Here is a 27738-nt window from a genome sequence, read left to right as displayed (position 1 = left end):
GGAGTTTACAACAGAGGACGGCCTGTAGGGATAAGATCCGTTTTTATTTTGAACAGAAAAGTAGTTTGATTTAGAGTAGTTTATTTATTTTACTAGTTTGTATGGAATCCTGTTTCCATTCTTCACAGTAGGTGGCAGCATGCACACTAAATTGTGCGAACGCCAATATACCATAGAAGAGCACGTGGCAAATGAGTTTGTGCTGTAATTGACTATAAATGACAGCTGGCTGCTGGGCTGTGTTGCTTCCTGTTTGTTTGGTTTGTATGTGTCTTAAGTAGCATGGTTTTATAGTAAAAGTAAGAAGTGATATTTATGGAACAGAGTTTGGAAACAAAGGAATTGAACTGTTTTGAGAATGTGCTGGAAGCTATGTGCCTTAAGAAAATAAATGTTAAACTGTGTTTTGTGTTCTGCCTTTGCTTCCTGCTGCCTGCTCAATCTCAGACCTAGAACCTCCCACTTTTCCACCCCATGAGCCATGCATGTCAACTAGCTCATGTGCTTGAAACTCTGTAAACAGTTGGAACTAACAAGGTCTGGAAACTGGCAGACCAGAAGTCTTGAAGTGCTCCTGCACTCCATAAAGAGTAATAACAAACCCGCACTCTACTCACAACGTTCGGATGAACATCTTCAAGTCGGACTGCCTTTGCAGTTTATGGTACACTCAGCAAATATGATATGAACTCTTAACGGAAGACTCATAATGGTATGGCCTTATAGTCTAAACAATGGAAGATGACCAACTATAGTACAGCATCAACACACCTGATTAAAATGATCAAGGGCAATATTGAATAATATCATATACCGATAGAGAGGTTTGAGAGGCTATGGTAAAATCTAAATTACATTATGAGAAACATAACCTCGTATGGCAAATACAGTCAATGCCTAATGGGAAGCTAAGTGTTCCCATTGAACAACACAGGGTTTTCACATTCATATAACTTGGGTATCTTTTTTTGTTTGGTTCGCGACAGGAAACTACAAGAACCCACTGCTTGTCAGTGAAAGAGGAAACCACAGTACAGCTTCAAAGAGCTTTCTTTTTGTCTTGAACAAGTCAGTTGAATAACATTCCAACTCATGTTCAAGTCTGTTTACACATTTTCTGTCTATATCTGCTACATGTGAAAAAGGCTAAAATAATTTCTCATACCATTACTGTCACACTTTCAAGTCTTAAATTCCTTTTCCCCACAGAGGAAATGGTATTGACAGATGTCATTTATTGTTAAGTCTCTTCTGCAAACTAGAACAGGGTGAGGTTAAAACAGGTTGAAGATACTAATCAAGATACATTTTCTGGTCAGGAAATATGTTGCTCTGTCTCAAACAGGAAACTGTATTACTTTCCTCCTCCCACCACCATGAAACATAGAAGCAAAAGCCTCATCAACAAGAGACATCGAAGACATGGATGCCTGATCAGAAAGAAGACACCTTGCTGTCAATCATATTTTGAGGTAATGGAGTACGTACATAGGATACTGTGTGGATGTAGTGGTGAAGACTGAACTTCAATTGATGTCTTTTACTGCTTATTTTTGTCAAGCTGACACTAGGTAGTGTCAAGACAACATTGATTAAGTAATTGAGGTTATGTGATTAAGTGCTTGAGTCCAGTTCAAATGTTAATCTTTGGATGTTAAGACTCACAACTGTGTTGGAATGTTAAGTTTGTTTAAATGAGAGTGTTGCTCTCCATGCGGTATGTTTTTTACTATTGTATATATTTTTCAACATATATTTTCAGTTTTCTGATCAAAAAGCCTCAACCTGGTTTTGTTGAAATAGATTCAACAAAATGTCTTGTGTAGATTCCCATGGTTTAGTTCCTCTGTTTAGGAAACCCCTAGCTTTTAATCACATTTCATTTTCCCTTTAGGCTTCAGTAGCGAGCTTGTTGACGTCATCCACTTCTTGTAAAATCTAGGACGTCACTATCCTTCCTCTTCCCTAAATTTACTTGCAGTTTCTCAGGTAATTTGTGTTTCAGGAGTGGTTCTGCCAATGGATCTCACTGAGGAGGAGACAGCACCTCTAATGGACAGGGAGAGGGGGGGCAGCCAAATGTCTGGTTCTGGCTCTGGTTTACAAGTCCATCTCTACTTCCTCCCTGCCACAAAGGCGGGAACAACGTTCAACATATCCTCTGGACAAATCTCTGCTGAAAGGGTCTGTGTCCTGGCAGCAAAAAAATGTGGTAAGATATGTGTTTTTATGTGAATATGGTTGTAATTTTTGAAGAGCATATATTGTAACAGTCTGAGGAATAATTGTAATATGGTGTGAAATAAACATCATTAAGCTGATTACTAAAAAAGTGGTATGTTGATCACTTTGTTGTTATTTAAATCCCAGATTGGCCCTTTAAGGGAGGAATTTTGGAAATGTCCTTGACTACGCCACCTTTTGAGTGTGCATACCCATTTGTTGTAGAATTACAAAATATTTATTGGAGCCTTGTATATCTTCCTTCAGGACCTTGCTGTCTCTACGCTTTATATTTCTTGAGAATGCAGTCACGTATTAGCATGGATGTTCAAACCTGCAAAAAAAACATTTCTTACAATAACTTTTCTCTCTCCTTAGGAATCCTACCAGTGTACCACAGCCTATTTGCTTTGGCGTTTGATGATCTGTCCAACTTTTACCCCCCAACACATGTTTTCAGCACTGATGAAATCATTAGCATTCACTACAGAGTCAGGTGAGAAAAAACATGATGGATTTTTGTGTAAAAAATAAACATTTGACTAGAAATACATTTTATGCCCAATATTAACTGTTATGTTGCACTTTATTTGGTCTTAGTCATGTGTAGTGCACCAGCATAGCACCACCATACTGTTTTATCATACAAAGGGATTTTAATAGCTGTGAATGTGAACTGGATGACTCATGTATGTATAAAATTGTACTTTTTTATTGCCCCTGTTGATACAAAGGTTTTTCTTTGCCAACTGGTTTGGAGAGGGGTCAAAAACATCATACCGCTACTGTCTGAGAAGAGGCAGAATCAGTGCAGTGCTCGACTACTGTGTCATTGATTATCTCTTTGCACAGGTACATAGAAAACACTTCCAAACTTTGCAGTAAGCCAAAACTCATATTTAGATATAGACTATTTTGATATGGCAATAAATAATGTGAAATTACATTATCGCACAATTCTGATTTTCCAAAACTACATAAGGCCATTTGTTGTGAATGATTAGCTTTAGAATGTCCACTTGGGCAGAACACATGCATGTATACGTAGGATGCCTTCGGAAAGTATTCAGACATTTAGTATTTCCACATTTTGATATGTTACAGCCTTATTCTAAAATGGATAAAAATATAATCTACACACAATACCCCATACTGACAAAGCAAAAACAGGTTTTTAGACTTTTTTGCAAACGTATAAAAACACAAAAACAGAAATAGCTTATTTGCATAAGTATTCAGACCCTTTGCTATGAGACTCAAAATTGAGCTCAGGTGCATCGTGTTTCCATTGATCATTCTTGAGATGTTTCTACAACTTGATTGGAGTCCACCTGTGGTAAATTCAATTGATTGGACATGATTTAGAAAAGGCACACATCTGTATATATAAGGTCCCACAGTTGACAGTGCATATCAGAGCAAAATCCAAGCCACGAGGTCAAAGGAATTGTCCGTAGAGCTCCGAGACAGGATTGTATCGAGGCACAGATCTGGGGAAGGGTACCACAAATATTCTGCAGCATTGAAGGTCCCCAAGAACACAGTGGCCTCCATCATTCTTAAATGGACAGAAGTTTGGAACCACCAAGACTCTTCCTAAAGCTGGTCGCCAGGCCAAACTGAGCAATCGGCGCAGAAGGGACTTGGTCAAGGAGTTGACCAAGAACCAAAAGGACAACCATCTCTGCAGCACTCCACCAATCACAAACTCTTTGGTCAGAATGCTAAAGCGTCACGTCTGGAGGAAATCTAGCACCATCCCTACCATCCCTGCCATCCCTGTCCCTACCATCCCTGTAAGGCAGCATCATGCTGTGGGGATGTTTTTCAGCGGCAGAGACTGGGAGACTAGTCAGAATCGAAGCAAAGATGAACGAAGCAAAGTACAGAGAGCTCCTTAATGAATACCTGATCAAGATCGGTCAGGACCGCAGACTGGGGCAAAGGTTCACCATACAACAGGACAACGACCCTAAATTAGCAAAATATTCAAAAACCTGTTTTGCTTTGTCAATGTGTTGATTGATGAAAAAAGCAAACAATTGAATTCATTTTAGAATAAGGCTGTAACCTAACAAAATTTGTAAAAAGTCAAGGGGTCTGAATACTTTCCGAAGGCACTGTAAGTGTTCTACTATTTCCTGCGTTCTGTGTATATTCTTATTTTTTTGTGACCCTTTAGTCCCGTAGTGACTTTGTGGCTGGCCAGGCGGGGGTCTCACCTCCCTTGAGCGTCCAGGAGGAGTGTCTTGGCCTGGCAGTGCTCGACCTATGGCGATTGGCTAAGGAACACAACCAGAGCGTAAGGGAGGTGTGCAAGAATGTCAGGTATGAATACTGAAAAGAGGGTATGAAAATGAGTACATTTCTTTATGCCAACAAGTCTCTTGGTTTCTTATTTGGCTGTGCCCAATATATCAATTACCATTTTTTTTCAGTTACAAGTCATGCCTTCCCGAGACACATCGGCAGGAAATCCAGCAACTGAGCCGGCTTGCGCGCTACAGAATCCGTAACACTCTGAAACGGTTCCTGAAGAAGCTTGGCCGCTGCTCGGTGGGGGAACGCAGTCTAAAGCTGAAGTACCTGATGGAGCTGGCAGGGGTGGAGCCTTCCCACGGCACTGAGACCTTTCAGGTGAACCACCCTGGCTCCCAGCTGCAGCAGAAGGAACCAACATTCAACCTTATGCGGGTCGCCGGGGAGAGCGGCATACAATTCAGTGGAAGTCACTGCCCTGCCGATGTCCTGGTGAGAGAAAGTGCAAAGTCCCTACTGTGGGTCATGATCATGACTATCATCCTGTATCTACATTGACTGACCACGAAACATAAATAATGTTCCCTTTCAGTTGGTCATTCGATATAACATGCTATGGGGAGTGTCGTGGAAATTCAGTACTGAGAGAGACTTGGTCATTTCTTCTAACAATCATCTTTATTTAATATCTATTAATTATTGCAGAAATGAAGCCGTCAGCCCAGCAGTCTTTTTTTGTGTGTTGTTTTTGTTTTGTTTTTGTTGAATTATACCCCTTTTTCTCCCCAATTTCGTGGTATCCAATTGTTTTTAGTAGCTACTATCTTGTCTCATCGCTACAACTCCTGTACGGGCTCGGGAGAGACGAAGGTTGGTCCACCGATACACAACCCAACCAATCCGCACTGCTTCTTAACACAGCGCGCATCCAACCCGGAAGCCAGCTGCACCAATGTGTCGGAGGAAACACCGTGCACCTGGCAACCTTGGTTAGCGCGCACTGCACCCGGCCCGCCACAGGAGTCGCTGGTGCACGATGAGACAAGGACATCCCTACCGGCCAAGCCCTCCCTAACCCGGACGACGCTAGGCCAATTGTGCGTCACCCCATGACCTCCCGGTCGCGGCCGGTTGCGACAGAGCCTGGGCACGAACCCAGAGTCTCTGATGGCACAGCTGGCACTGCAGTACAGCGCCCTTAACCACTGCGCCACCCGGGAGGCCAGCCCAGCAGTCTTGACTGTCGGACCGAGTGCTTTAATCATACAGAGAATACCATGTCTTTATATACCAAACCTAAAAATGCTTCAACCATGGCTGGCTCCACCCTTTCCTTATAGATTGGCGGGCACCATGAGCCACTTTGGTCTCATCCTGTCTTTATCTGCACCTGGCGTTATCTAAACCCCTGACTCTGGCCTAATTTCCCAGATGCCAGGATGTCTAAGAACCATTGAGGCCTTTGTTCTACTCCTCTCTATCCCAGTTACAACCACAATCTCCTCGATATAATGTAGGCCCAGTTAGACCAGAGACATATGTCTCACATGCCCCACAAATGATAGAATGGAATTTGGCGGTTTTATCACCGAGACATCAATCAATTGTCAGCTTCAAGCTATCTTTAGTAAAAACCATGTCTATGACACCCAGCCTAGCTGCAGGAAGCAAGAGTGGACAGACAAACTCAGTATTAGCAGGACAGAAATATCTCACTGTTTGTTAAGTAAATAATTGCTAAATATCGAAGAAATCAGGTAAATATGTCATTTTTCTATCACGAGTCAATAACCAATCCTATTCACCTGAAGCAAACTAAAATCACGCCCAACCTGCCAATGGATTCCAAGCCCGCCCTCGGAAGCCTCGCCTTCTTGGCTATAATACGGGGGCTCGCTCCATTTCCTCAATTCTTCGCTCTTCAGTTTCAAGCACATGATGGCTAGGAGATTCAGATCCGATTTAAGTGTCTGTTATGAGGAGAAAGTAATCGTCCCCCTAGGATGTTGCGAGTTTTTGGGTCTTGGTATCGGTTTTTGTGTTTGGTGAAAGCTAACTACTTTCTGCTCTGCTTGTGTAGCTAATGCTTCCTTACTTGAGTGGTAAGAGTATGTTTGAAAAGGCTAACCAGCTGGGTTTGAACCTCTGACCGTGCCCTAGGGCATGTGGTTTCACAATGAAAAATGTAAGATTCTCACGAGTGCTGTCCTTTTGCCTGGGGTGGAAACACGCTCAGGAACCCTTGGCTCAGACCAGTTTGCAAGACCATTGTCTCCGGCTGGGTTCAACTTCCACTGGGAGTCAGGCTGACTTTGTGAGAAAGATCGGTGGTCAGAGTTGATAGGGGTTCCTCCAGGTTTGGGGGAAGGTATTTACTTCCTGTCCCTGCAGCTGTGAAGCGTTTCTAACCCCTGTTTAAAGATTTTGCTGATGAGTGGCGTGTTACTTAGCTCAAGAGGCTAACAAGATGGGTAATCCTAGCACAGTGCTTCCAAATAAACAGAGCCAGTTCTCTGGATTCCTGAGAGGGACAGGCTGATGTATTTTTATGAGCCAGTTTCGCTAACAAGGTGGTTTGGCTCGGGGCCCTCCTCCCCAATAATTTACAAAGGCAACAGTGCTCCCAAGTGGCTCGGTCAATGGGGGCAAAACCGTAAAATGGCCTGTTCCGAGTGTGTACATGTAAGTCAGAATGTCTTTAATGATAAGAAGTAGAAGTTCAGTATTGAGAAGTCAGAATAAAAACAGAGCTTGACCAGTCTTGTTTAGTTGGCTCTGGAAGGTCATGGATCTTTACACATGCTAAATAAAATATATTTTTATTTGTCACCTGCGTTGAATACAACATGTGTAGACCTTACCATGAAATGCTTATTTTACAAGCCCTTAACCAACAATGATGTTTAAAAAAAAAAAAAAAACTTTACCACCTTTTCTCCTTAATTTCATGATTTCCAATTGGTAGTTACAGTCTTGTCTCATCACTGCAACTCCCGTGCATACTCGGGTGAGGCAAGGTCGAGAGCCATGCGTCCTCCGAAACACGACCCAACCAAGCCGCACTGCTTCTTGACACACAATGCCTGCTTAACCCGGAAGCCAGCCACACCAATTTGTTGGAGGAAACGCTGTACACCTGGTGACCGTGTCAGCGTGCATACGCCTGGCCCGCCACAGGAGTCGCTAGAGCGCAATGGGACATGGACATCCCTGCCGGCCAAACCCTCCCCTAACCCGGACGATGCTGGGACAATTATGCGCCGCCCTATGGGTCTCCCGGTCGCTCCCGGGTGCGACAGAGCCTGGACTCAAACCAGGATCTCTAGTGACACAGCTACTATAGCAACTGCGATGCAGTGCCTTAGTAGACCACTGCACCACTCGGGAGGCCAACAAAAAAACGCTTCTAATAAAAGTTTCTAATAGAATGACATTGAAAATAAACAGGGGCCTGAATTTATAGCCAACTTTATAAATTATGATATATCATCAATGTACACTAGCTTTGAGCGAAGTCTGTGAACCTAGAGCCAAAGTTAAATAAAGATGTCTTTACCATTGAAAAAATATTCACTGTTCTGGTCTACTTAAGGTGTGTGGCTCTCCCAGAGATGCCAATGCGATAGCAGCTACTTCTGGTCTACTTGTCTATGAACCAGAAAACATTAACCAGTGAGATGTCTCGCTTCCTCTTCCGTCTCTGCTGGAGCGACAATATACTTGTCTCCCAGAGTTACTGTTTTGATGGGACAAGAAGTGCAGTTTCATGAAACATAGGCACAAACTCATCAGTCAATAAAATGCATGGTGATTTAAAGAAAGCCAAAAATGAGAGTGTGACAGTTGAAAATGACCAATCAGATGAACCTGATTTGAAAACTCTGCCATACTACTTTAAGGCACAGTAATTCATTGGTGGGTGTTTTCTACTGGCGGTCATTTAAAAATATATATTTCTGTAGCTCCTCATCGCACCAAGCCATGGAAATGGTTGTAGATAGTGTTTATAATTGGGACGACAACCATTCAGCCTGATGCACAGACCCTATGGACACTACTCTAGAGCGCCTGTTTCAGTTGTTCTTATGAACACTTTTAAACTCTCTCCATGATTAAAGTAGGAAGAAATAGATGTAATTGTTGTAAAAATGTGTGAGTTTGCTACAGTGGCTTGCAAAAGTATTCACCCCCTTGGCGTTTTTCCTATTTTGTTGCATTACAACCTGTAATTTAAATTGATTTTTATTGGGATGTCATGTAATGGACATACACAAAATAGTCCAAATTGGTGAAATGAAAAAAATAACTTATTTAAAAAAAAATAAAAAACGGAAAAGTGGTGCGTGTATATGTATTCACCCCCTTTGCTATGAAGCCCCTAAATATGATCTGGTGCAACCAATAACCTTCAGAGGTCACATAATTAATTAATTAAAGTCCACCTGTGTGCAATCTAAGTGTCCCATGATCTGTCACATGATCTCAGTATATATACACCTGTTCTGAAAGGCCCCAGAGTCTGCAACACCACTAAGCAAGGGGCACCACCAAGCAAACAGCACCATGAAGACCAAGGAGCTCTCCAAACAGGACAGGGACAAAGTCGTGGAGAAGAACAGCTTAGGGTTGGGTTATTAAGAGCACCATTAAATCCATTATTAAAAAATGGAAAGAATATGGAACCACAACAAACCTGCCAAGAGAGGGCCTCCCACCAAAACTCACGGACCAGGCAAGGAAGGCATTAATCAGAGATACAACAAAGAGACCAAAGATAACCCTGAAGGAGCTGCAAAACTCCTTAGCGGAGGTTGGAGTATCTGTCCATAGGACCACTTTAAGCCGTACACTCCACAGAGCTGGGCTTTACGGAAGAGTGGAGTACTTTGACATATTGAATTATGTTATATTACGATAATTTCCCTATGGTGGACAGAACATGTTCCTACATTACACAGACTAACATTTTCACCACACAATCATTACTATTCACCACCTCCCCTCTTCGGGGGATTTTTGTTACATGTACAATCTACACACATCTTACATACATGGCAATGTTTTTGTTTTTACATTACTTACATAGCAAGAATAAAGTCATTTGAAATGTTGATATACATTACATCTAGAAAGATAGTACTTATACATTATATGTTTTCAGTCATAACTATTATAGAACATGAGAAGGGACAGTATCCCTTTTTTCTCCCCAATTTCGTGATATCCAATTGGTAATTACAGTCTTGTCCCATCACTGCAACTCCTGTACGAACTCAGGAGAGGCGAAGGTCGAGAGCCATGCGTCCTCCGAAACATGACCCTGCCAAGCCGCACTGCTTCCTGACACACTGCTTGCTTAACCTGGAAACCAGCCTGCCCCAATGTGTCGGCGGAAACACAGTACAACTGGTGACTGAAGTCAGCGTGCATGCGCCTGACCCACCACAAGGAGTCGCTAGAGCGCAATCGGACAGGGACATCTCGACCGGCCAAACCCTCCCTAACCTGGACGCACTAGGCCAATTGTGTGCCGATCGCGGCCAGCTGTGACACCGCCCGGAATCAAACCTGCTATGCAGTGGCTTAGACCGCTGCGTCACTCAGGAGGCCGCATTGGTAGCATTTCTATGGTGAAGATTTTCCATCCAATTCGCTTTACTTTTGTAATACATTATACTTGATCGTTCCCAAATAAGTTCATCCATAACTTATTCTGTGCCTCTATGGTACCGTTTTTATTGCTATCCATCTGTACTGTTATTTATACTATTTCCTTTGATTATAATATTAACTATTTTGACCTAAATGTTTTGTTTTAAAGATGAGTATCGAATTGCATGACCTCCAATGGCACATTTAAAAGTGTCCCATACAATATGGGAATCTGCTGGACCTATGTTATGCAGGAAAAAGTTATTCTTTGTCTTAAAAATTCTTTGTCTTGGTTAAAAACAGGTTGTCATCCAGTAGGCTTTGATTACATGTCTAATGTCCTCGCCCACGTAGAAATTCTGTAAGAGTTATATTTGATGGTCCGACTGCATTCTGCCCCCTATCAAAGCTTTTTGTGTCAGTGTGAGGGATACAAGAAAGTAATCAAGATGACTAGTTTGATTAAGCCACCACAATGTACAGTATATAGCATATAGATTAATTGGCCAAATCTGTTTATCGTCCAATAGAATATTCAAAATGATCCACCTTACTTTCTAATCTGTTTGGACAGTCAGATCGAAATTGTTATTGATTAATATCATCACCCCTTTTGAGTTTCTTTGCCCATGACAAAAATATATTTCTCCCTCCCATTCCTTTTTCCATACAACATCATCTGTAATTGGAGAGTGAGTTTCCTGTAAACAATAGATATTATATTCCTTCTCTTTTAGCCAGGTAATGACTGATTGTCTTTTCTTAGAATCTGCTAAAACATTACAATTATAACTAGCTATACTTATTTAATCACTTACAATAATGATATACAAGTTTCAATTATACCTAATATGGGCAGCAGGGTAGCCTAGTGGTTAGAGCGTTGGACTAGTAACTGAAAGGTTTGCAAGATCAAATCCCTGAGCTGACAAGGTAAAAATCTGTCGTTCTGCCCCTGACCAAGGCAGTTAACCCACTGTTCATAGGCTGTCATTGAAAATAAGAATTTGGTCTTCACTTACTTTGCCTAGTTAAAAAAAGGTTTAAAAAAATCTATGCTCAAAAAGTACCATGATGATCAAGCTGCTAGACCCCCTGAATGATGATATTAGTGAAATCGTGATTTTTTTGGGGTCCTGACTATTTATAACAGTATTTCGAGTCTGCAATACTCTACACCCGAAGGCCACAACCTTCTGAATGTGACTCCACATTCGTAACAATTGTAAGTTTTGAGAATCAGGATAACTTAATGTCTCAGGCTGGACACATTGGCAGTCAGGATCTGTTTTCTCCACCGAGTGTTGTTAACACCCCATTGTACCCCTTATCCAACAGTCGGTTGAGAAACCGCATTTGAGTGTTCAGAGGTAAATCACCTAAGCTCTTCCGATTGCCATGGAAGTGGCTAGTGTCTTCAGAGGTGTCTGAAACAGTTCCCCTGTGGGATTAAGCCTTGGGCTACCTTGTGTCTTCGATGAGGCAGAGCGCGAATGCGCATTATCAAGTCACAGCAGGTTCCCTGTTGTTTTGGACTTACGGTTCCTTTTGTGAGTTTTGGCATTCCAGACTCAGGTCTTGTGTGAGCCTTTTTGGAACCGATAGGGTTTAAGGACTTGGCTGCCATGGTCAGGGTTAACTCCCCATAGTATGTTATACATCGTTCCCTCCTTCAGGGAACAGTAGTATTTTCATAACTGTACATTCTTTCACAGGAGTGGCAGACATTTTGTGACTTCCCAGAGATCATCGACATCAACATCAAGAGGGCGTGCCACGAGCAGGTTCCCCAGGACAGCAGGGTGGTCACGATCACCCGGCAGGACGACAGATGCCTGGTTGGTTGATAACACTGAATCAATGCTCAATACATCCTTAATTAATGCCTAATCAAAAACAATTGATGCTGACTCATTGCACCTGAGCAACATCCATTTCGGGGGGTGTATGTATGGCTAATGAAAAAGTGTGCATGTCACCATTTTTCTCCACAGGAGGCCGAGTTTCAAACAGTGACTGAGGCGCTTTCATTTGTTTCACTTGTGGATGGCTACTTCAGGCTGACTACAGACTCCAGTCACTATTTCTGTCAAGACGTTGCACCTCCCAGCCTGCTTGAAGACATTGAAAGCAACTGCCATGGGCCAATCACGTAGGTCCTTTCAGACTTATAACAAACCCATAGAGATACATTAGATGTAAACATCTGTGTGCCTTTATATGTTGTTTTCTCAGGTCTGAGTTTGCAGTGCACAAGCTGAAAAAAGTAGGCGCCAAAGATGGCAGGTTTCTGCTAAGACGCAGCCCCAAAGACTATGACAAGTTCTTTCTCACTGTCTGCGTTCAGGTAAAAAGTTTACAATTATGAAACATAATCAATCCTCAAATTGCTTTAATCTGGATTTACTTTTGGTCACACTTTATTTAGATAGTCCGGATGGTCCACCTGTATTGTATTGTATTTATTAGGAATCCCCCTTACAATAAAAAATGGCATGTCTTGTGGGGTTTACATGGGGGTCTGAGCTGTATGCTTGTCATTTGAACAGACAACTCGGTGCTTTCAACATGTCAATGTCTCTCACAAAGACAAGTAGTGATGCATTCAATCTCTCCTCTACTTTGAGACCGTATAGATTGACATGCATATCATTGATGTTTACTCTCCATATACAATATACATTTAAGGGCCAGCCGTGCTGCTCTGTTTTGGGCCAAATGTAATTTGCATATGTCCCTCTTTGTGGCACTTGACCATATGACTGGGCAGTAGTCCAGGTGTGACAAAACTAGGGCCTGTAGGACTTATTTTGTCAAGAAAGCAGAGTAACGCTTTATTAAGTACAGACCTCTCTCCATCTTAGCTACTGTTGCATCAATATGTTTTTACCATGACAGTTTACAATCCAGGGTTACTCCAAGCAGTTTAATCTTCTCAACTTGCTCAATTTCCACATTATTCATTACAAGATTTAGTTAGGTTTAGTAATAAGGTAGTAGTTAATGATTTGACCCAAATATAATCCTTTTAGGTTTTGAAATATTTAGTACTACCTTATTACTTGCCTCCCATTCTAAAACTTACTGCAGCTCTTTGTTAAGTGTTGCAGTGATTTCACTTGCTGTGATAGCTGACGTGTATAATGGTGAGTTACCCTCTGTATTCTGTTAGACAGGTAACTCTCGGTCCACGATATAGCAGCAGATGTAAAGACATAACACAGTTTTTCCAGCAGCAGATTATTATCGATAATGTCAAAAGCTGCACTGAAGTCTATCAAAACAGCTCCCACAAACATCTTATCAGTTTGTGGTGGAAATTCAATACCAAGGAAACACCTGAAGTCAATATTAAATTAATCATTCTTTATTATCAGTTAATTGGAGAGGTTACAAGCAACACATATACAAAGTACAAGTTTGCCAAAAGCTCCGTCAGGGCGGTCGGTCCCTTCTGTTTTCTTACTATATACTGCTACACAAAAAAGCTACATAGGCATGGTTCATAGGGTTGGTTCCTGCAGGTGACTGGCTGTTATAGCGCGGGCTCAGTTTCCCAAGACACTGAGCAATTTCTCAGGAGATCATAGTCACTGTCACGGCTTTCTTCCTGGGAAGGTGAGGCGGACCAAAACGCAGCGTGGTTATAGTTCATGGTTCTTTAATAAGAAAACTCAAACATGATCAAACTACAAAACAATAAATGTGAAAACCGTAACAGTCCTAACTGGTACATAAAACACAAAGACAGGAAACAATCACCCACAAAATACCCAAAGAATATGGCTGCCTAAATATGGTTCCCAATCAGATGTCATAAGGTGAATGCACCAATTTGTAAGTCGCTCTGGATAAGAGCGTCTGCTAAATGACTTAAATGTAAATGTAATGTAGAGACAACAATAAACACCTGCCTCTGATTGAAAACCAATCTAGGCAACCATAGACTTACCTAGACACCTAAACTGAACACAACCCCATAAATCTACAAAAAAACCTAGACAAGACAAAACACAAATCACCCATATCACACCCTGGCCTAACCAAAATAATAAAGAAAACAAAGATAACTAAAGCCAGGGTGTGACAGTCACCTGCATGAACAAAGAAAGAGTGAGAGTAGATGCATACTGTGTACAATTACACTCCCTCCTTTTATCACTTCTGTGATAACGATTGTTAAATTTAAGGTAATCATTCGATTATGGCTTAAACTGTCAAAGGAGGTTCTATCAAAATACGTACAGTACCAGTCAAAAGTTTTGACACACCTACTCATTCAAGGGTTCCTTCTTTATTTTTCCTATTTTCTACATTGTATAATAATAGTAAAGACATCAAAAACTATGAAATGGCACATATGGAGTAACCAAAAAAGTGTTAAACAAATAAAAAATATGTTATATTTGAGATTCTTCAAAGTAGCCACCCTTTGCCTTGATGACAGCTTTATACCCTCTTGGTATTCCCTCAACCAGCTGCACCTGGAATGCTTTTCCAACAGCACTTGTTGGCTTCTTTGCCTTCACTCTGCGGTCCAACTCATCCCAAACCATCTCAATAGGGTTGAGGTCGGGTGATTGTGGAGGCCAGGTTATCTGATGCAGCACTCCATCACTCTCCTTCTTGGTCAAATAGCCCTTACACAGCCTGGAGGCTGTTACTTGAACTCTGTGAAGCATTTATGTGGGCTGCAATCTGAGGTGCTGGTAACTCTAATGAACTTATCCTCTGCAGCAGAAGTAACTCTGCATCTTCCATTCCTGTGGCGGTCCTCATGAGCGCCAGTTTCATCATAGTGATTGATGGTTTTTGCGACTGCACTTGAAGAAACTTTCAAAGTTCTTGACATTTTCCGTATTGACTGACCTTAAAATAATGACGGACTGTCGTTTCTCTATGCTTATTTGAGCTGTTCTTGCTATAAAATGGACTTGGTCTTTTACCTAATAGGGCAATCTTCTGTATACCACCCGTACCTTGTCACAACACAATTTATTGGCGAAAACGCATTAAAGAAGGAAAGAAATTACACAAATAAACGTTTAACAAGGCACACCTGTTAATTGAAATGCATTCCTGGTGACTACCTCATGAAGCTGATTGAGAGAATACAAAGAGTGTGCAAAGCTGTCATCAAGGGAAAGGGTGGCTACTTTGAAGAATCTCAAATCTATTTAGATTTGTTTAACACTTTTTTTTAACACATTTGATTCAATTTGATTCCATATGTGTTGTTTCAAAGTTTTGAGGTCTTTGCTATTATTCTATAAAATAGTAAAAATTAAGAAAAACTCTTGAATCAGTAGATGTGTGCAAACTTTTGACTGGTACTGTATATTAAAAGTAAGCGAAATCAACACATAAGACCGCACACTTTCAAACCCTTCATTCTGTGTTGTACAATCCGACTAGTATCTGATCCTTATTTCATAGCCCTTACACATGTAAAACCATTGCAGTAGAATGGTTTAACTTAAGACCTTCACTTCATACAGTTACACACATACTTCAGTACACAATTTAATTAAAGCTCAAATCTAGGGTAATTTAGCTATTTGATTTATAATTGTATGACCTATCAAACTGAACAATCACTATTTGAACTATCAAATAAAAATAGAACCAAATTATTTGATGAACAATTATTTTGGGCATTACTGCTATTAGCCCATACAAATGCTTTGAATAACACATTCACTACATGGAACAGATAGTCACACAAAATATATAAAATGGAAGATCAGGAAACATTTTATTATAATTATAATTATTTTCCTTTACATGTATTTAAATAATATTTTTGGCAGCAAACTGTCTCCATACAGTGCATTCGGAAAGTATTCAGACCCCTTGACTTTTTCCACATTTTGTTACATTACAGGCTTATTCTAAAATTGATTAAATTGTTTTTTCATCAATCTACATTTACATTTACATTTAAGTCATTTAGCAGACGCTCTTATCCAGAGCGACTTACAAATTGGTGCGTTCACCTTAAGACATCCAGTGGAACAGCCACTTTACAATAGTGCATCTAAATCTTTTAAGGGGGTGAGAAGGATTACTTTATCCTATCCTAGGTATTCCTGAAAGAGGTGGGGTTTCAGGTGTCTCCGGAAGGTGGTGATTGACTCCGCTGTCCTGGCATCGTGAGGGAGTTTGTTCCACCATTGGGGGGCCAGAGCAGCGAACAGTTTTGACTGGGCTGCGCGGGAACTGTACTTCCTCAGTGGTAGGGAGGCGAGCAGGCCAGAGGTGGATGAACGCAGTGCCCTTGTTTGGGTGTAGGGCCTGATCAGAGCCTGGAGGTACTGAGGTGCCGTTCCCCTCACAGCTCCGTAGGCAAGCACCATGGTCTTGTAGCGGATGCGAGCTTCAACTGGAAGCCAGTGGAGAGAGCGGAGGAGCGGGGTGACGTGAGAGAACTTGGGAAGGTTGAACACCAGACGGGCTGCGGCGTTCTGGATGAGTTGTAGGGGTTTAATGGCACAGGCAGGGAGCCCAGCCAACAGCGAGTTGCAGTAATCCAGACGGGAGATGACAAGTGCCTGGATTAGGACCTGCGCTGCTTCCTGTGTGAGGCAGGGTCGTACTCTGCGGATGTTGTAGAGCATGAACCTACAAGAACGGGCCACCGCCTTGATGTTAGTTGAGAACGACAGGGTGTTGTCCAGGATCACGCCAAGGTTCTTAGCGCTCTGGGAGGAGGACACAATGGAGTTGTCAACCGTGATGGCGAGATCATGGAATGGGCAGTCCTTCCCCGGGAGGAAGAGCAGCTCCGTCTTGCCGAGGTTCAGCTTGAGGTGGTGATCCGTCATCCACACTGATATGTCTGCCAGACATGCAGAGATGCGTTTCGCCACCTGGTCATCAGAAGGGGGAAAGGAGAAGATTAATTGTGTGTCGTCTGCATAGCAATGATAGGAGAGACCATGTGAGGTTATGACAGAGCCAAGTGACTTGGTGTATAGCGAGAATAGGAGAGGGCCTAGAACAGAGCCCTGGGGGACGCCAGTGGTGAGAGCGCGTGGTGAGGAGACAGATTCTCGCCACGCCACCTGGTAGGAGCGACCTGTCAGGTAGGACGCAATCCAAGCGTGGGCCGCGCCGGAGATGCCCAACTCGGAGAGGGTGGAGAGGAGGATCTGATGGTTCACAGTATCGAAGGCAGCCGATAGGTCTAGAAGGATGAGAGCAGAGGAGAGAGAGTTAGCTTTAGCAGTGCGGAGGGCCTCCGTGATACAGAGAAGAGCAGTCTCAGTTGAATGACTAGTCTTGAAACCTGACTGATTTGGATCAAGAAGGTCATTCTGAGAGAGATAGCGGGAGAGCTGGCCAAGGACGGCACGTTCAAGAGTTTTGGAGAGAAAAGAAAGAAGGGATACTGGTCTGTAGTTGTTGACATCGGAGGGATCGAGTGTAGGTTTTTTCAGAAGGGGTGCAACTCTCGCTCTCTTGAAGACAGAAGGGACGTAGCCAGCGGTCAGGGATGAGTTGATGAGCGAGGTGAGGTAAGGGAGAAGGTCTCCGGAAATGGTCTGGAGAAGAGAGGAGGGAATAGGGTCAAGCGGGCAGGTTGTTGGGCGGCCGGCCGTCACAAGACGCAAGATTTCATCTGGAGAGAGAGGTGAGAAAGAGGTCAGAGCACAGGGTAGGGCAGTGTGAGCAGAACCAGCGGTGTCGTTTGACTTAGCAAACGAGGATCGGATGTCGTCGACCTTCTTTTCAAAATGGTTGACGAAGTCATCTGCAGAGAGGGAGGAGGGGGAGGGGGAGGAGGATTCAGGAGGGAGGAGAAGGTGGCAAAGAGCTTCCTAGGGTTAGAGGCAGATGCTTGGAATTTAGAGTGGTTGAAAGTGGCTTTAGCAGCAGAGACAGAAGAGGAAAATGTAGAGAGGAGGGAGTGAAAGGATGCCAGGTCCGCAGGGAGGCGAGTTTTCCTCCATTTCCGCTCGGCTGCCCGGAGCCCTGTTCTGTGAGCTCGCAATGAGTCGTCGAGCCACGGAGCAGGAGGGGAGGACCGAGCCGGCCTGGAGGATAGGGGACATAGAGAATCAAGGGATGCAGAAAGGGAGGAGAGGAGGGTTGAGGAGGCAGAATCAGGAGATAGGTTGGAGAAGGTTTGAGCAGAGGGAAGAGATGATAGGATGGAAGAGGAGAGAGTAGCGGGGAGAGAGAGCGAAGATTGGGACGGCGCGATACCATCCGAGTAGGGGCAGTGTGGGAAGTGTTGGATGAGAGCAAGAGGGAAAAGGATACAAGGTAGTGGTCGGAGACTTGGAGGGGAGTTGCAGTGAGGTTAGTGGAAGAACAGCATCTAGTAAAGATGAGGTCGAGCGTATTGCCTGCCTTGTGAGTAGAGGGGGAAGGTGAGAGGGTGAGGTCAAAAGAGGAGAGGAGTGGAAAGAAGGATGCAGAGAGGAATGAGTCAAAGGTAGACGTGGGGAGGTTAAAGTCGCCCAGAACTGTGAGAGGTGAGCCGTCCTCAGGAAAGGAGCTTATCAAGGCATCAAGCTCATTGATGAACTCTCCGAGGGAACCTGGAGGGCGATAAATGATAAGGATGTTAAGCTTGAAAGGGCTGGTAACTGTGACAGCATGGAATTCAAAGGAGGCGATAGACAGATGGGTAAGGGGAGAAAGAGAGAATGACCACTTGGGAGAGATGAGGATCCCGGTGCCACCACCCCGCTGACCAGAAGCTCTCGGGGTGTGCGAGAACACGTGGGCGGACGAAGAGAGAGCAGTAGGAGTAGCAGTGTTATCTGTGGTGATCCATGTTTCCGTCAGTGCCAAGAAGTCGAGGGACTGGAGGGAGGCATAGGCTGAGATGAACTCTGCCTTGTTGGCCGCAGATCGGCAGTTCCAGAGGCTACCGGAGACCTGGAACTCCACGTGGGTCGTGCGCGCTGGGACCACCAGATTAGAGTGGCCGCGGCCACGCGGTGTGGAGCGTTTGTATGGTCTGTGCAGAGAGGAGAGAACAGGGATAGACAGACACATAGTTGACAGGCTACAGAAGAGGCTACGCTAATGCAAAGGAGATTGGAATGACAAGTGGACTACACGTCTCGAATGTTCAGAAAGTTAAGCTTACGTAGCAGGATCTACACACAATCCCCATTAATGACAAATCAAAAACAGGTTTTTAGAAATTTTGGCACATTTTTTACAAATAAAAAACAGAAATATTACATTTACATAAATATTCAGTCCCTTTACTCAGTACTTTGTTGAAGCACCTTTGGCAGTGATTACAGCCTTGAGTCTTCTTGGGTATGAGGCTACAAGTTTAGCCCAACAGTATTTGGGGAGTTTCTCTAATTCTTCTCTGCAGATCCTCTCAAGCTCTGTCAGGTTGGATGGGGAGTGTCGCTGCACAGCTATTTTCATGTCTCTCCAGAGATGTTCAATCGGGTTCAAGTCCGACTCTGGCTGATCCACTCAAGGACATTCAGAGACTTGTTATTCCTGTGCTGTCTTGTCTGTGTGTTTAGGGTTGTTGTCCTGTTGGAAGGTGAGCCTTCGGCCCAGTCTGAGGTCCTGAGCGCTCTTGAGCAGGTTTTCGTCAAGGATCTCTCTGTACTTTGCTGCGTTCCTCTTTCCCTCGCGCCTGACTAGTCTCGGGGTCCTTGCTGCTAAAACAGGATGCACATGATGCTGCCACCACCATGCTTCACTGTATGGATGGTGTCAGGTTTCCTCCTGCCGTAACGCTTGGCATTCTGGCCAAAGAGTTAAATCTTGGTTTTATCAGACCAGAGAGCTTGTTTCTCATTGTCTGTGAGTCCTTTAGGTGCCTTTTGGAAAACTCCAAGAGGGCTGTCATGTGCCTATTACTGAGGATTGGCTTCCGTCTGGCCATTCTACCATAAAGGTCTGATTGATGGAGTGCTGGAGAGATGGTTGTCTTTCTGGAAGGTTCTCCCATCTCCACAGAGGAACTCTGGAGCTCTGTCAGAGTGACCATCATGTTCTTGGTCATCTGTCTGACCAAGACCCTTCTCCCCTGGTTGCTCGGTTTGGCCGGGCGGCCAGCTCTAGGAAGAGTCTTGGTGGTTCCAAACTTATTCCATTTAAGAATGATAGAGGCCACTGTGTTCTTGGGGACCTTCAATGCTGCAGATTTTTTTTGGTACACTTCCCCAGATCGGTGCCTCGGCACAATCCTGTCTCCAAGCTCTACGGACAATTCCTTTGACCTAATGGCTTGGTTTTTGCTCTGACATGCACTGTGCCTTTCCAAATCATGTCCAATCAATTGAACTTTCCCCAGGTGGACTCCAACCAAGTTGTAGAAACATCTCAAGAATGATCAATGGAAACAGGATGCACCTGAGCTCAATTTCGAGTCTCATAGCAACGGGTCTGTACCGACTTCAGACGAGTCTCCTGACACCTGTGGAGGTCATAGAGCAAAATTAAGAACACCATCCTGTTCGGACACAATAGACAATGTTGCGAGAAGAACGATTTTCGGGATGTCTCATGGTCTGACAAACACTGCTCCAGCTCTGTCACCTTTCAGCGCAGATTCAGAAGTGCGACATAGGCAGATATGGTGGATTGAGACGCATCCAATGCAAACTAAAAACATCTCTAGCTTAAACTGATGGATTTTGATGGGGATTGCTTTATTACGCTTATTTGATTTTCTCGGAGGCGTGGACACCAACCTTATGGGGTTTTAAGGTTCTCCAAAGCTTTTTACTATCATTCTCTGTATCATTTATCTTTGTTTCATAGTTTCACAGTTTCTTCCTCTTTTTTGTTTAGTTTTGTCACATGATTTCTCAATTTACAGTACCAGCTGTGTAGACAGATTTATTTGACATTATTTTTGCTTCGTCCCTCTCAACCATACCATTTTTTAATTCCTTGTCATTCTTTGGGGATTTTACAGTTTTTGCAGTCATTTTGGGTGCATGCTTATTAATAACTGGAATAACACATTACATAAATGCGTCAAGTGCAGCGTCTGGGTGCTCATCATTACACACCACAGATCAGCAAATATTCTCTTCAATATAGGAATCACTACAAAATGTATTTTATGACCTCGTATACACTATATTAGGCACAGCCTTTGGAACTTTGGTTTTCCTAGATATGGCTACTATATTATGATCACTTCATCCAATGGATGTGGATACTGCTTTAGAGCAGATTTCTGCATCATTAGTAAAGATGATATCAATACATATGGATGATTTCATTCCTGTGCTGTTTGCAAATACCCTGGTTAGAGTTTAAAACTTTTTGTGGTAACACTTAATTTTAAGGGGTCCTTAGTATTGTATAATTACACTGTAACAAGTTTTGTAGTTAATTGTAATAACTCTGTTACACTATAATAACACCATGTAACTGGTGGTAATTGCAGTCTGTAATTACAGAGGTGTAACAACAAATGCTTGTTACAAATGGGAAAGTTTCCACTAAATTCACCATTTCGTGTTTAGTTTGTTCTCAGCTGCATCTGTTTCAGTAATAACTGTCACGGGGTTGTAATCTCTTGTGGACAGATTCTCTGGCTGTCCGAGATTACACTGGTTGGAGGCTCAGTAGGCACTAATTACCTACCCGTGAATGTGCACTCTTCAAAATCTCCACTCAGTCGCTATGTTTCCATTACCTTACCTTTTTGGTGACATTTACAAAGTTTGCATAGAAAGTAGATGCGACAATTGCCTGCCACAGAGCATTTCCATTGAAATATCTTGTTCCGATTAAAACAGCTGGCGGCAGGTAGCCTTGGGCGAGTAGTAACCGAAAGGTGGCTGAATTGAATCCCCATTTATACAAGGTAAAAATCGGTCATTCTATTCATGAACAAGGTAGTTAACCCACTGTTCCCCGGGAGGCTGTCATTGTAAATAAGAATTTGTTCTTAACTGACTTGCCTAGTTAACTAAAGGTTAAAATATTTTAATGTAAATTACAAGTAAGTGTCCCTCAAGATAAACCTCATTTTAACTAGCTAAATCCTGTGTAACGCCTAGTAATTACATTGTACTTTTGCAGATATTACATGTACTCTGTGGTGTACTTGTGGATTTATCCTCTCACTTGGATGGCAAGGAGTTTCAAGTTGTCATAATAGGTACCATACACATTAATTATAATCTGGGATACTACCAGTATTGGTAGCTACCCAGTCAGTGAGGTTGACCTACAGTATATCTGTAAACTCAACCAAATTAACACAGATGGTACACTTTTGGGGGGCAAGTGCTAGCAAAAACAGTAGGCAGGTTTCCATTGACAAATAAGCAATGTGGCAAAAAAATCATTGCGACTTAATGAAAACAGCAGATGTAAGATACATTTTCTAAAGATCAACTAACATTTTATCCGTTCGACAGGGATGAATTTTCTTTTGTCGAACTTCCTTTATTGTGAAAATTGATGATGAAAACAGTGTTTTTCAAAAAATGTATAATTTAGAAGATGCGGGGCAAGTGATGGCATCACGAAAATGCTACTGCTTGCAAAATCAATTTATTCAACTATAAAAAACAAGGATTATCCTGACTTTCAAGAATGACAGCAATTTTAAATGTCACCATCATATTGTTTCAGATTTAGTACATGAGTTCAAGTTTCACCATGGCACAGACTCTGGCGATAAGTAGGCCTAGGCACATGAGAATTAGGATTATGGCAAATATTCTAAAATTCTTGCATTCTATCCACTGGCTTTTGCGGGCTACCTGAGACAGAAACAGATAGGTGGGCATGGCATACAGGCTGTTGTCAATTTATTAATGCGCAATTTGTGAATACAGATGACACTGGAGAAGAAGGCTGACGTTTTACGTGTTCCTATCCAATTGTGTTTTTTTGCGTTGTTTGTAACTTATTTTTAAACTTATTTTGTACATAATGTTGCTGCTGTAACGATCTGAGTGTAGTGGGTGAGAAGTCAGGCGCAAGGAAGCAGAGAGTTCAGGGGAGTGCTATTTTAATGCACAAAGAAACAGCGAACATAAGCCAACCCCACGAAAACACAGGGCGTAATGAACAAACAAACGCCCCAAACAGGGGGACTTAAACTGTCCAGGAAAAACCTCAAAAATGAGAAAACACGAAACCCATAGACGTGCACACAAGTACACCAAACAGACGGTCACAGTAATTAATCCCGCACAAGGAACCAGGCGGGCCGGCTGACTAATAAAGCCTCACTACTATATTACCTAACTCAAAACAGGTGCACTCAATAAACACATAAGGAGGGGGAGGAAATAATCAGTGGCAGCTAGTAGGCCGACGACGACCGCCGAGCGCCACCCGAACGGGAAGGGAAGCGTCCTTCGGTTGGAGTCGTGACAGCTGCGACCATCTCTTATGACCAAAAATAACTTCTGGACATCAGAACTGCGATTACTCACCACAAACTGACAGAATCCTTTTTTTCCTTTAACTAGTCCAACGAGCCCGACGTGAATGATATACTGCTTTCCTGGGAACAGGCCCAGATCCCTGTCATTTGCATGAAGAGAAGGCAGAAAAAAAGGGTCTGGAGTGCGGGCTGCCTTCTGAGAATTCGTAGGCAATCGAATAAACCCCCACTGCTTTCCATTCTGCTAGAAAATGTGCAAACTTTGGAAAATAAAATGGGTGACCTACGTGGAAGATTAAACCCACAACGGGACTGTCAGGACCCGGTTACGAACCCGGGTCTCCGGAGTGAGAAACAGTCACTTAACCAACTGAGCCACGAATAGTCGGCAGAACCCAGAAGATGAGGCAGACACAGCAGTATTTGAGACGGTGTATTTAATGTAGTAAAAAGTGAAGTCCTTCAGGAACACATGTAACTCCACAACCTCAAAAGGAATTCCACAAGAACAAAGGTAATCCTCCAAGACAAAAAAGGTAAATCCACAAGGTGGTAGGTATAGCACAAAAAAACTCAAAAGATACTCAAAAATAAATAAACAAGAACAAAAAAACAGAATTCCACAAGAGCGTCCACCGGGATCAACAAGAGTTAACAGAATACTAGGGCTGGGTGCTAACATGCAAACACAGAGCAAAGGACTGAGGAAAACAAAGGGTTTAAATACAATCAGGGGAAACGAGGCACAGGTGCAAATAATAATGGGGATCAAGGGAAAACAAAAGGTCAAAAGGCACAATGGGGGCATCTAGTGACCAAAAACCGGAACAACCCTGGCCAAATCCTGACAGAATCCCCCCCCTAGGAACGGCTCCTGACGTTCCTACCAGCTCTCTCAGGGTGGAGAGCCCTGAACTGACGAATGAGGTCAGGGTCCAGTATGTCTTTGGCAGGAACCCAGGAGCGCTCCTCGGGACCGTAGCCTTCCCAGTCCACCAGATACTGCCAGGACCGCTGCACCCGGCGGGAATCCAGTATCCGATGGACGGTATAAGCCGGCTGGCCTCCAATGACACGAGGCGGAGGGGGAGGTCTGTCTGCCGGGACAAGGGGAGAAAAACAACAGGTTTTAATAAGGAAATGTGAAATGTGGGATTAATCTTAAGGGATCTGGGTAAGTGTAGGCGATAAGAAACTGGGTTAACTCTCCTGGCAACCTTAAAGGGACCGATGTATTTTGGGACAGCTTGCGAGACTCCACCCGTAGTGGTAAGTCTCTTGTGGAGAGCCAGACTCTCTGGCCGGGCGCAGGGTAGGCCCGTGACGGCGACGTCTGTTGGCTTGTTGTTGGTACCTCTGTGAGGAACGCATAAGATTAAGACGGGTCTTCCTCCACATAAGCCGACAGCGTCTGACGAACTTCAAGGCTGAAGGCACTCTGACTTCTGCCTCCTGGTCCGGGAACAATGGAGGGGCATAGCCAAACTGACACTCGTGCGGGGACATACCAGTGGAGGAGGAGCGCAAGGTGTTGTGCGCGTATTCGGCCCAAACAATGAAGGACGACCATGTGGACGGGTTGTTACGAGTCATACATCGGAGGGTGGCTTCCAGCTCTTGATTCATCCTCTCTGTTTGGCCGTTGGACTCCGGATGGTACCCTGAAGATAGACTGGCAGAAGCACCCATGAGTTGGCAGAAGGCCTTCCAAAACCTTGAGGCGAACTGGGGACCTCTGTCAGAAACCATATCTTGAGGAATGCCGAAGACTCGGAACACATGATTAATTACCAACTCAGCCGTCTCCTTGGCAGAAGGTAACTTAGTCAGAGGGACGAACCTGGCCGCCTTTGAAAACCTGTCGATTATGACTAGGATAGTAGTATTGCCATGGGATGGAGGAAGGCCAGTAATAAAGTCCAACGAGATATGGGACCAGGGTCTGTGGGGAATAGGTAAAGGGTGAAGGAGTCCTTGAGGGCGGAGGTGAGAATATTTGCCCTGGCAGCACACGGGGCAGGCATTGACGAAAGAGGCAACGTCTTCTCTTATGGTAGGCCACCAGAACTTACGCTGGATGAACTCCAAGGTGCGACCTACGCCCGGGTGACAGGTGAGGCGAGAGGAGTGCCCCCACAGAAGGACCTGAGTCCTCACTGCCTTGGGGACAAACAACCGATTGGCAGGACCCCCTTTCGGGTCCGGTTCGATAGCTTGAGCTCGTCTCACGGTATCCTCAACTTGCCACGAAATCGGAGCCACGATCTTAGCAGCAGGAAGGACAGGCATGTCCGTGTCATCTCGAATGGCAGGAGCGTAGACTCGGGACAGGGCATCCGGTTTGAGATTCTTCGACCCGGGCCGATAGGTGAGGATAAACTGGAATCGATTGAAGAAAAGAGACCATCTAGCTTGTCTAGAGTTCAACCGCTTCGCCTGCTGGATATACTCCAGATTTTTGTGGTCCGTAAGCACTTGAAACGGGTGAGAAGCCCCCTCGAGCCAGTGTCTCCATTCCTTCAATGCCATCTTAACCGCTAGGAGTTCACGATCCCCCACATCGTAGTTCCTCTCAGCCGGGGTAAGCCGGTGTGAGAAGAAAGGGCACGGATGAAGCTTCTTGTCTTCACCCCTCTGAGACAGGACAGCTCCAACACCAACCTCTGAGGCGTCTACCTCCACCACAAACGGTTCATCCGTAGTCGGTAGTATCAGGATGGGAGCAGAGAGGACGCGCTGCTTGAGTCCTTGGAAGGCCGTCTCAGCTTCTCTTCCCCACAAAAACCTTGCATTGCCACCCTTGGTTAAAGCTGAGAGAGGGGCTGCCACCAAGCTGAAGTTCTTGATGAACTTGCGGTAAAAGTTTGTGAAGCCCAGGAAACGCTGAACTTCCTTAACGGATTTGGGGGTGGGCCAATCCGCTACCGCCCCTACCTTCCTGGGGTCCATTTGGACTCGACCGGGTCCCACTACAAATCCCAGGAATTGTACTCGGGATGAATGGAATTCACATTTTTCCGGCTTAACGTACAGATGGCTGTCTAGGAGGCGTTTGAGTACTTGTCTGACATGCTTTGTGTGTTCTTGAAGAGAGCTCGAAAAGATGAGGATGTCATCCAAGTAAACAAACACAAATATGTTAAGCATATCCCTAAACACATCGTTTATGAGCGCTTGGAACACCGCTGGGGCGTTGGTCAGGCCGAAGGGCATCACCAAGTATTCATAGTGACCAGTAGGCATGTTGAACGCGGTCTTCCACTCGTCACCAGGTCTGATCCGCACAAGATGGTATGCGTTCCGCAGGTCAAGCTTAGTGAAAACAACTGCTTCCTGGAGCAGCTCGAAGGCTGTGGCCATAAGGGGTAGCGGGTAACAGTTACGGACGGTTATGGCATTGAGTCCCCGGTAGTCGATGCAAGGACGTAATCCACCGTCTTTCTTGGCCACAAAGAAAAACCCTGCTCCCGCCGGGGAGGTGGATGGACTCATGAGGCCTGCTTCCAGAGCGTCCTTGAAGTAGGTATCCATAGCAGCTTGTTCGGGTGGAGATAGGGAAAAGATCCGACCCCTGGGGGGGCAAGTGCCCGGAAACAGTTCGATGGGGCAATCATAAGGTCTATGGGGTGGTAGCATGGTGGCCCTCTGTTTGCTAAATACCAGTTTGAGGTCATGGTAACACTCGAGAACTCGGGTCAGGTCAATGGATTCTAAAGACTCGGGAGTAGAACTCGGGGAATTCGGGAAAATACATGTAGCTTGGCACGTAGGACCCCACTGCTTGATAGTGCCCACAGACCAGTCGATGTGAGGGTTATGGCTGTGAAGCCAGGGGTATCCAAGGACGAGAGGGAACTCGGAACAGGAGATCAAATGAAAGTTCATCAATTCCTTGTGTTGTGAAACTGAAAGTCGCAAGGAGGTAGTGACATGAGTGACAAGTCCAGATCCCAAAGGGCTTCCATCCAATGTAGTAACCCTCATGGGGTCACTTAGAGGTTCAAAGGGAACGCCATTCTCCTTCGCCCAGACACCATCCATGAAGTTACCTGCGGCTCCAGAGTCTACCAAGGCTTGAAGGTGAAGCTTGTGGTTGTCCCAGGAAAGGGTGACTGGAATGAGCAGACGGGAGTTGGACGGATGGGAGGAGGTTATGTTTCCCGTTACAGTTCCCCCGGTCTGTACGGGACAGAGCGTTTCCCTGGAGCCCGGGACACGTGGAACGGAAATGGCCCGGTTTGCCGCAATATAGA

The 27738-nt window shown here is 44.2% G+C and overlaps 1 protein-coding gene across 2 annotated transcripts in view; it reads left to right on the top strand.

The window, feature by feature from the left end:
- Positions 1 to 1163: 1163 nt before the first annotated feature.
- The window catches only part of jak3 (Janus kinase 3 (a protein tyrosine kinase, leukocyte)), a 41508-nt gene continuing 14933 nt past the window's right edge, over positions 1164 to 27738 (top strand). The window contains exons 1-9 of one of the 2 annotated variants that reach the window (XM_029633822.2): positions 1164 to 1472; positions 1990 to 2212; positions 2602 to 2719; positions 2958 to 3075; positions 4406 to 4551; positions 4662 to 4974; positions 11850 to 11972; positions 12129 to 12286; positions 12370 to 12481. In XM_029633822.2, coding sequence (XP_029489682.1) covers positions 1377 to 1472; positions 1990 to 2212; positions 2602 to 2719; positions 2958 to 3075; positions 4406 to 4551; positions 4662 to 4974; positions 11850 to 11972; positions 12129 to 12286; positions 12370 to 12481 — 1407 coding nt within the window. In that variant the 5' untranslated portion in view covers positions 1164 to 1376. The remainder of the gene's footprint in view (positions 1473 to 1989; positions 2213 to 2601; positions 2720 to 2957; positions 3076 to 4405; positions 4552 to 4661; positions 4975 to 11849; positions 11973 to 12128; positions 12287 to 12369; positions 12482 to 27738) is intronic. The other variant, XM_029633823.2, reaches the window with a different exon arrangement.

Source organism: Oncorhynchus nerka, linkage group LG25 (genome assembly GCF_034236695.1).
Source record: "Oncorhynchus nerka isolate Pitt River linkage group LG25, Oner_Uvic_2.0, whole genome shotgun sequence".
NCBI classification, from domain to species: domain Eukaryota; kingdom Metazoa; phylum Chordata; class Actinopteri; order Salmoniformes; family Salmonidae; genus Oncorhynchus; species Oncorhynchus nerka.
The sequence above is the reverse complement of the archived record's forward strand: the minus strand, read 5'-3'. Positions and strand labels throughout refer to the sequence as shown.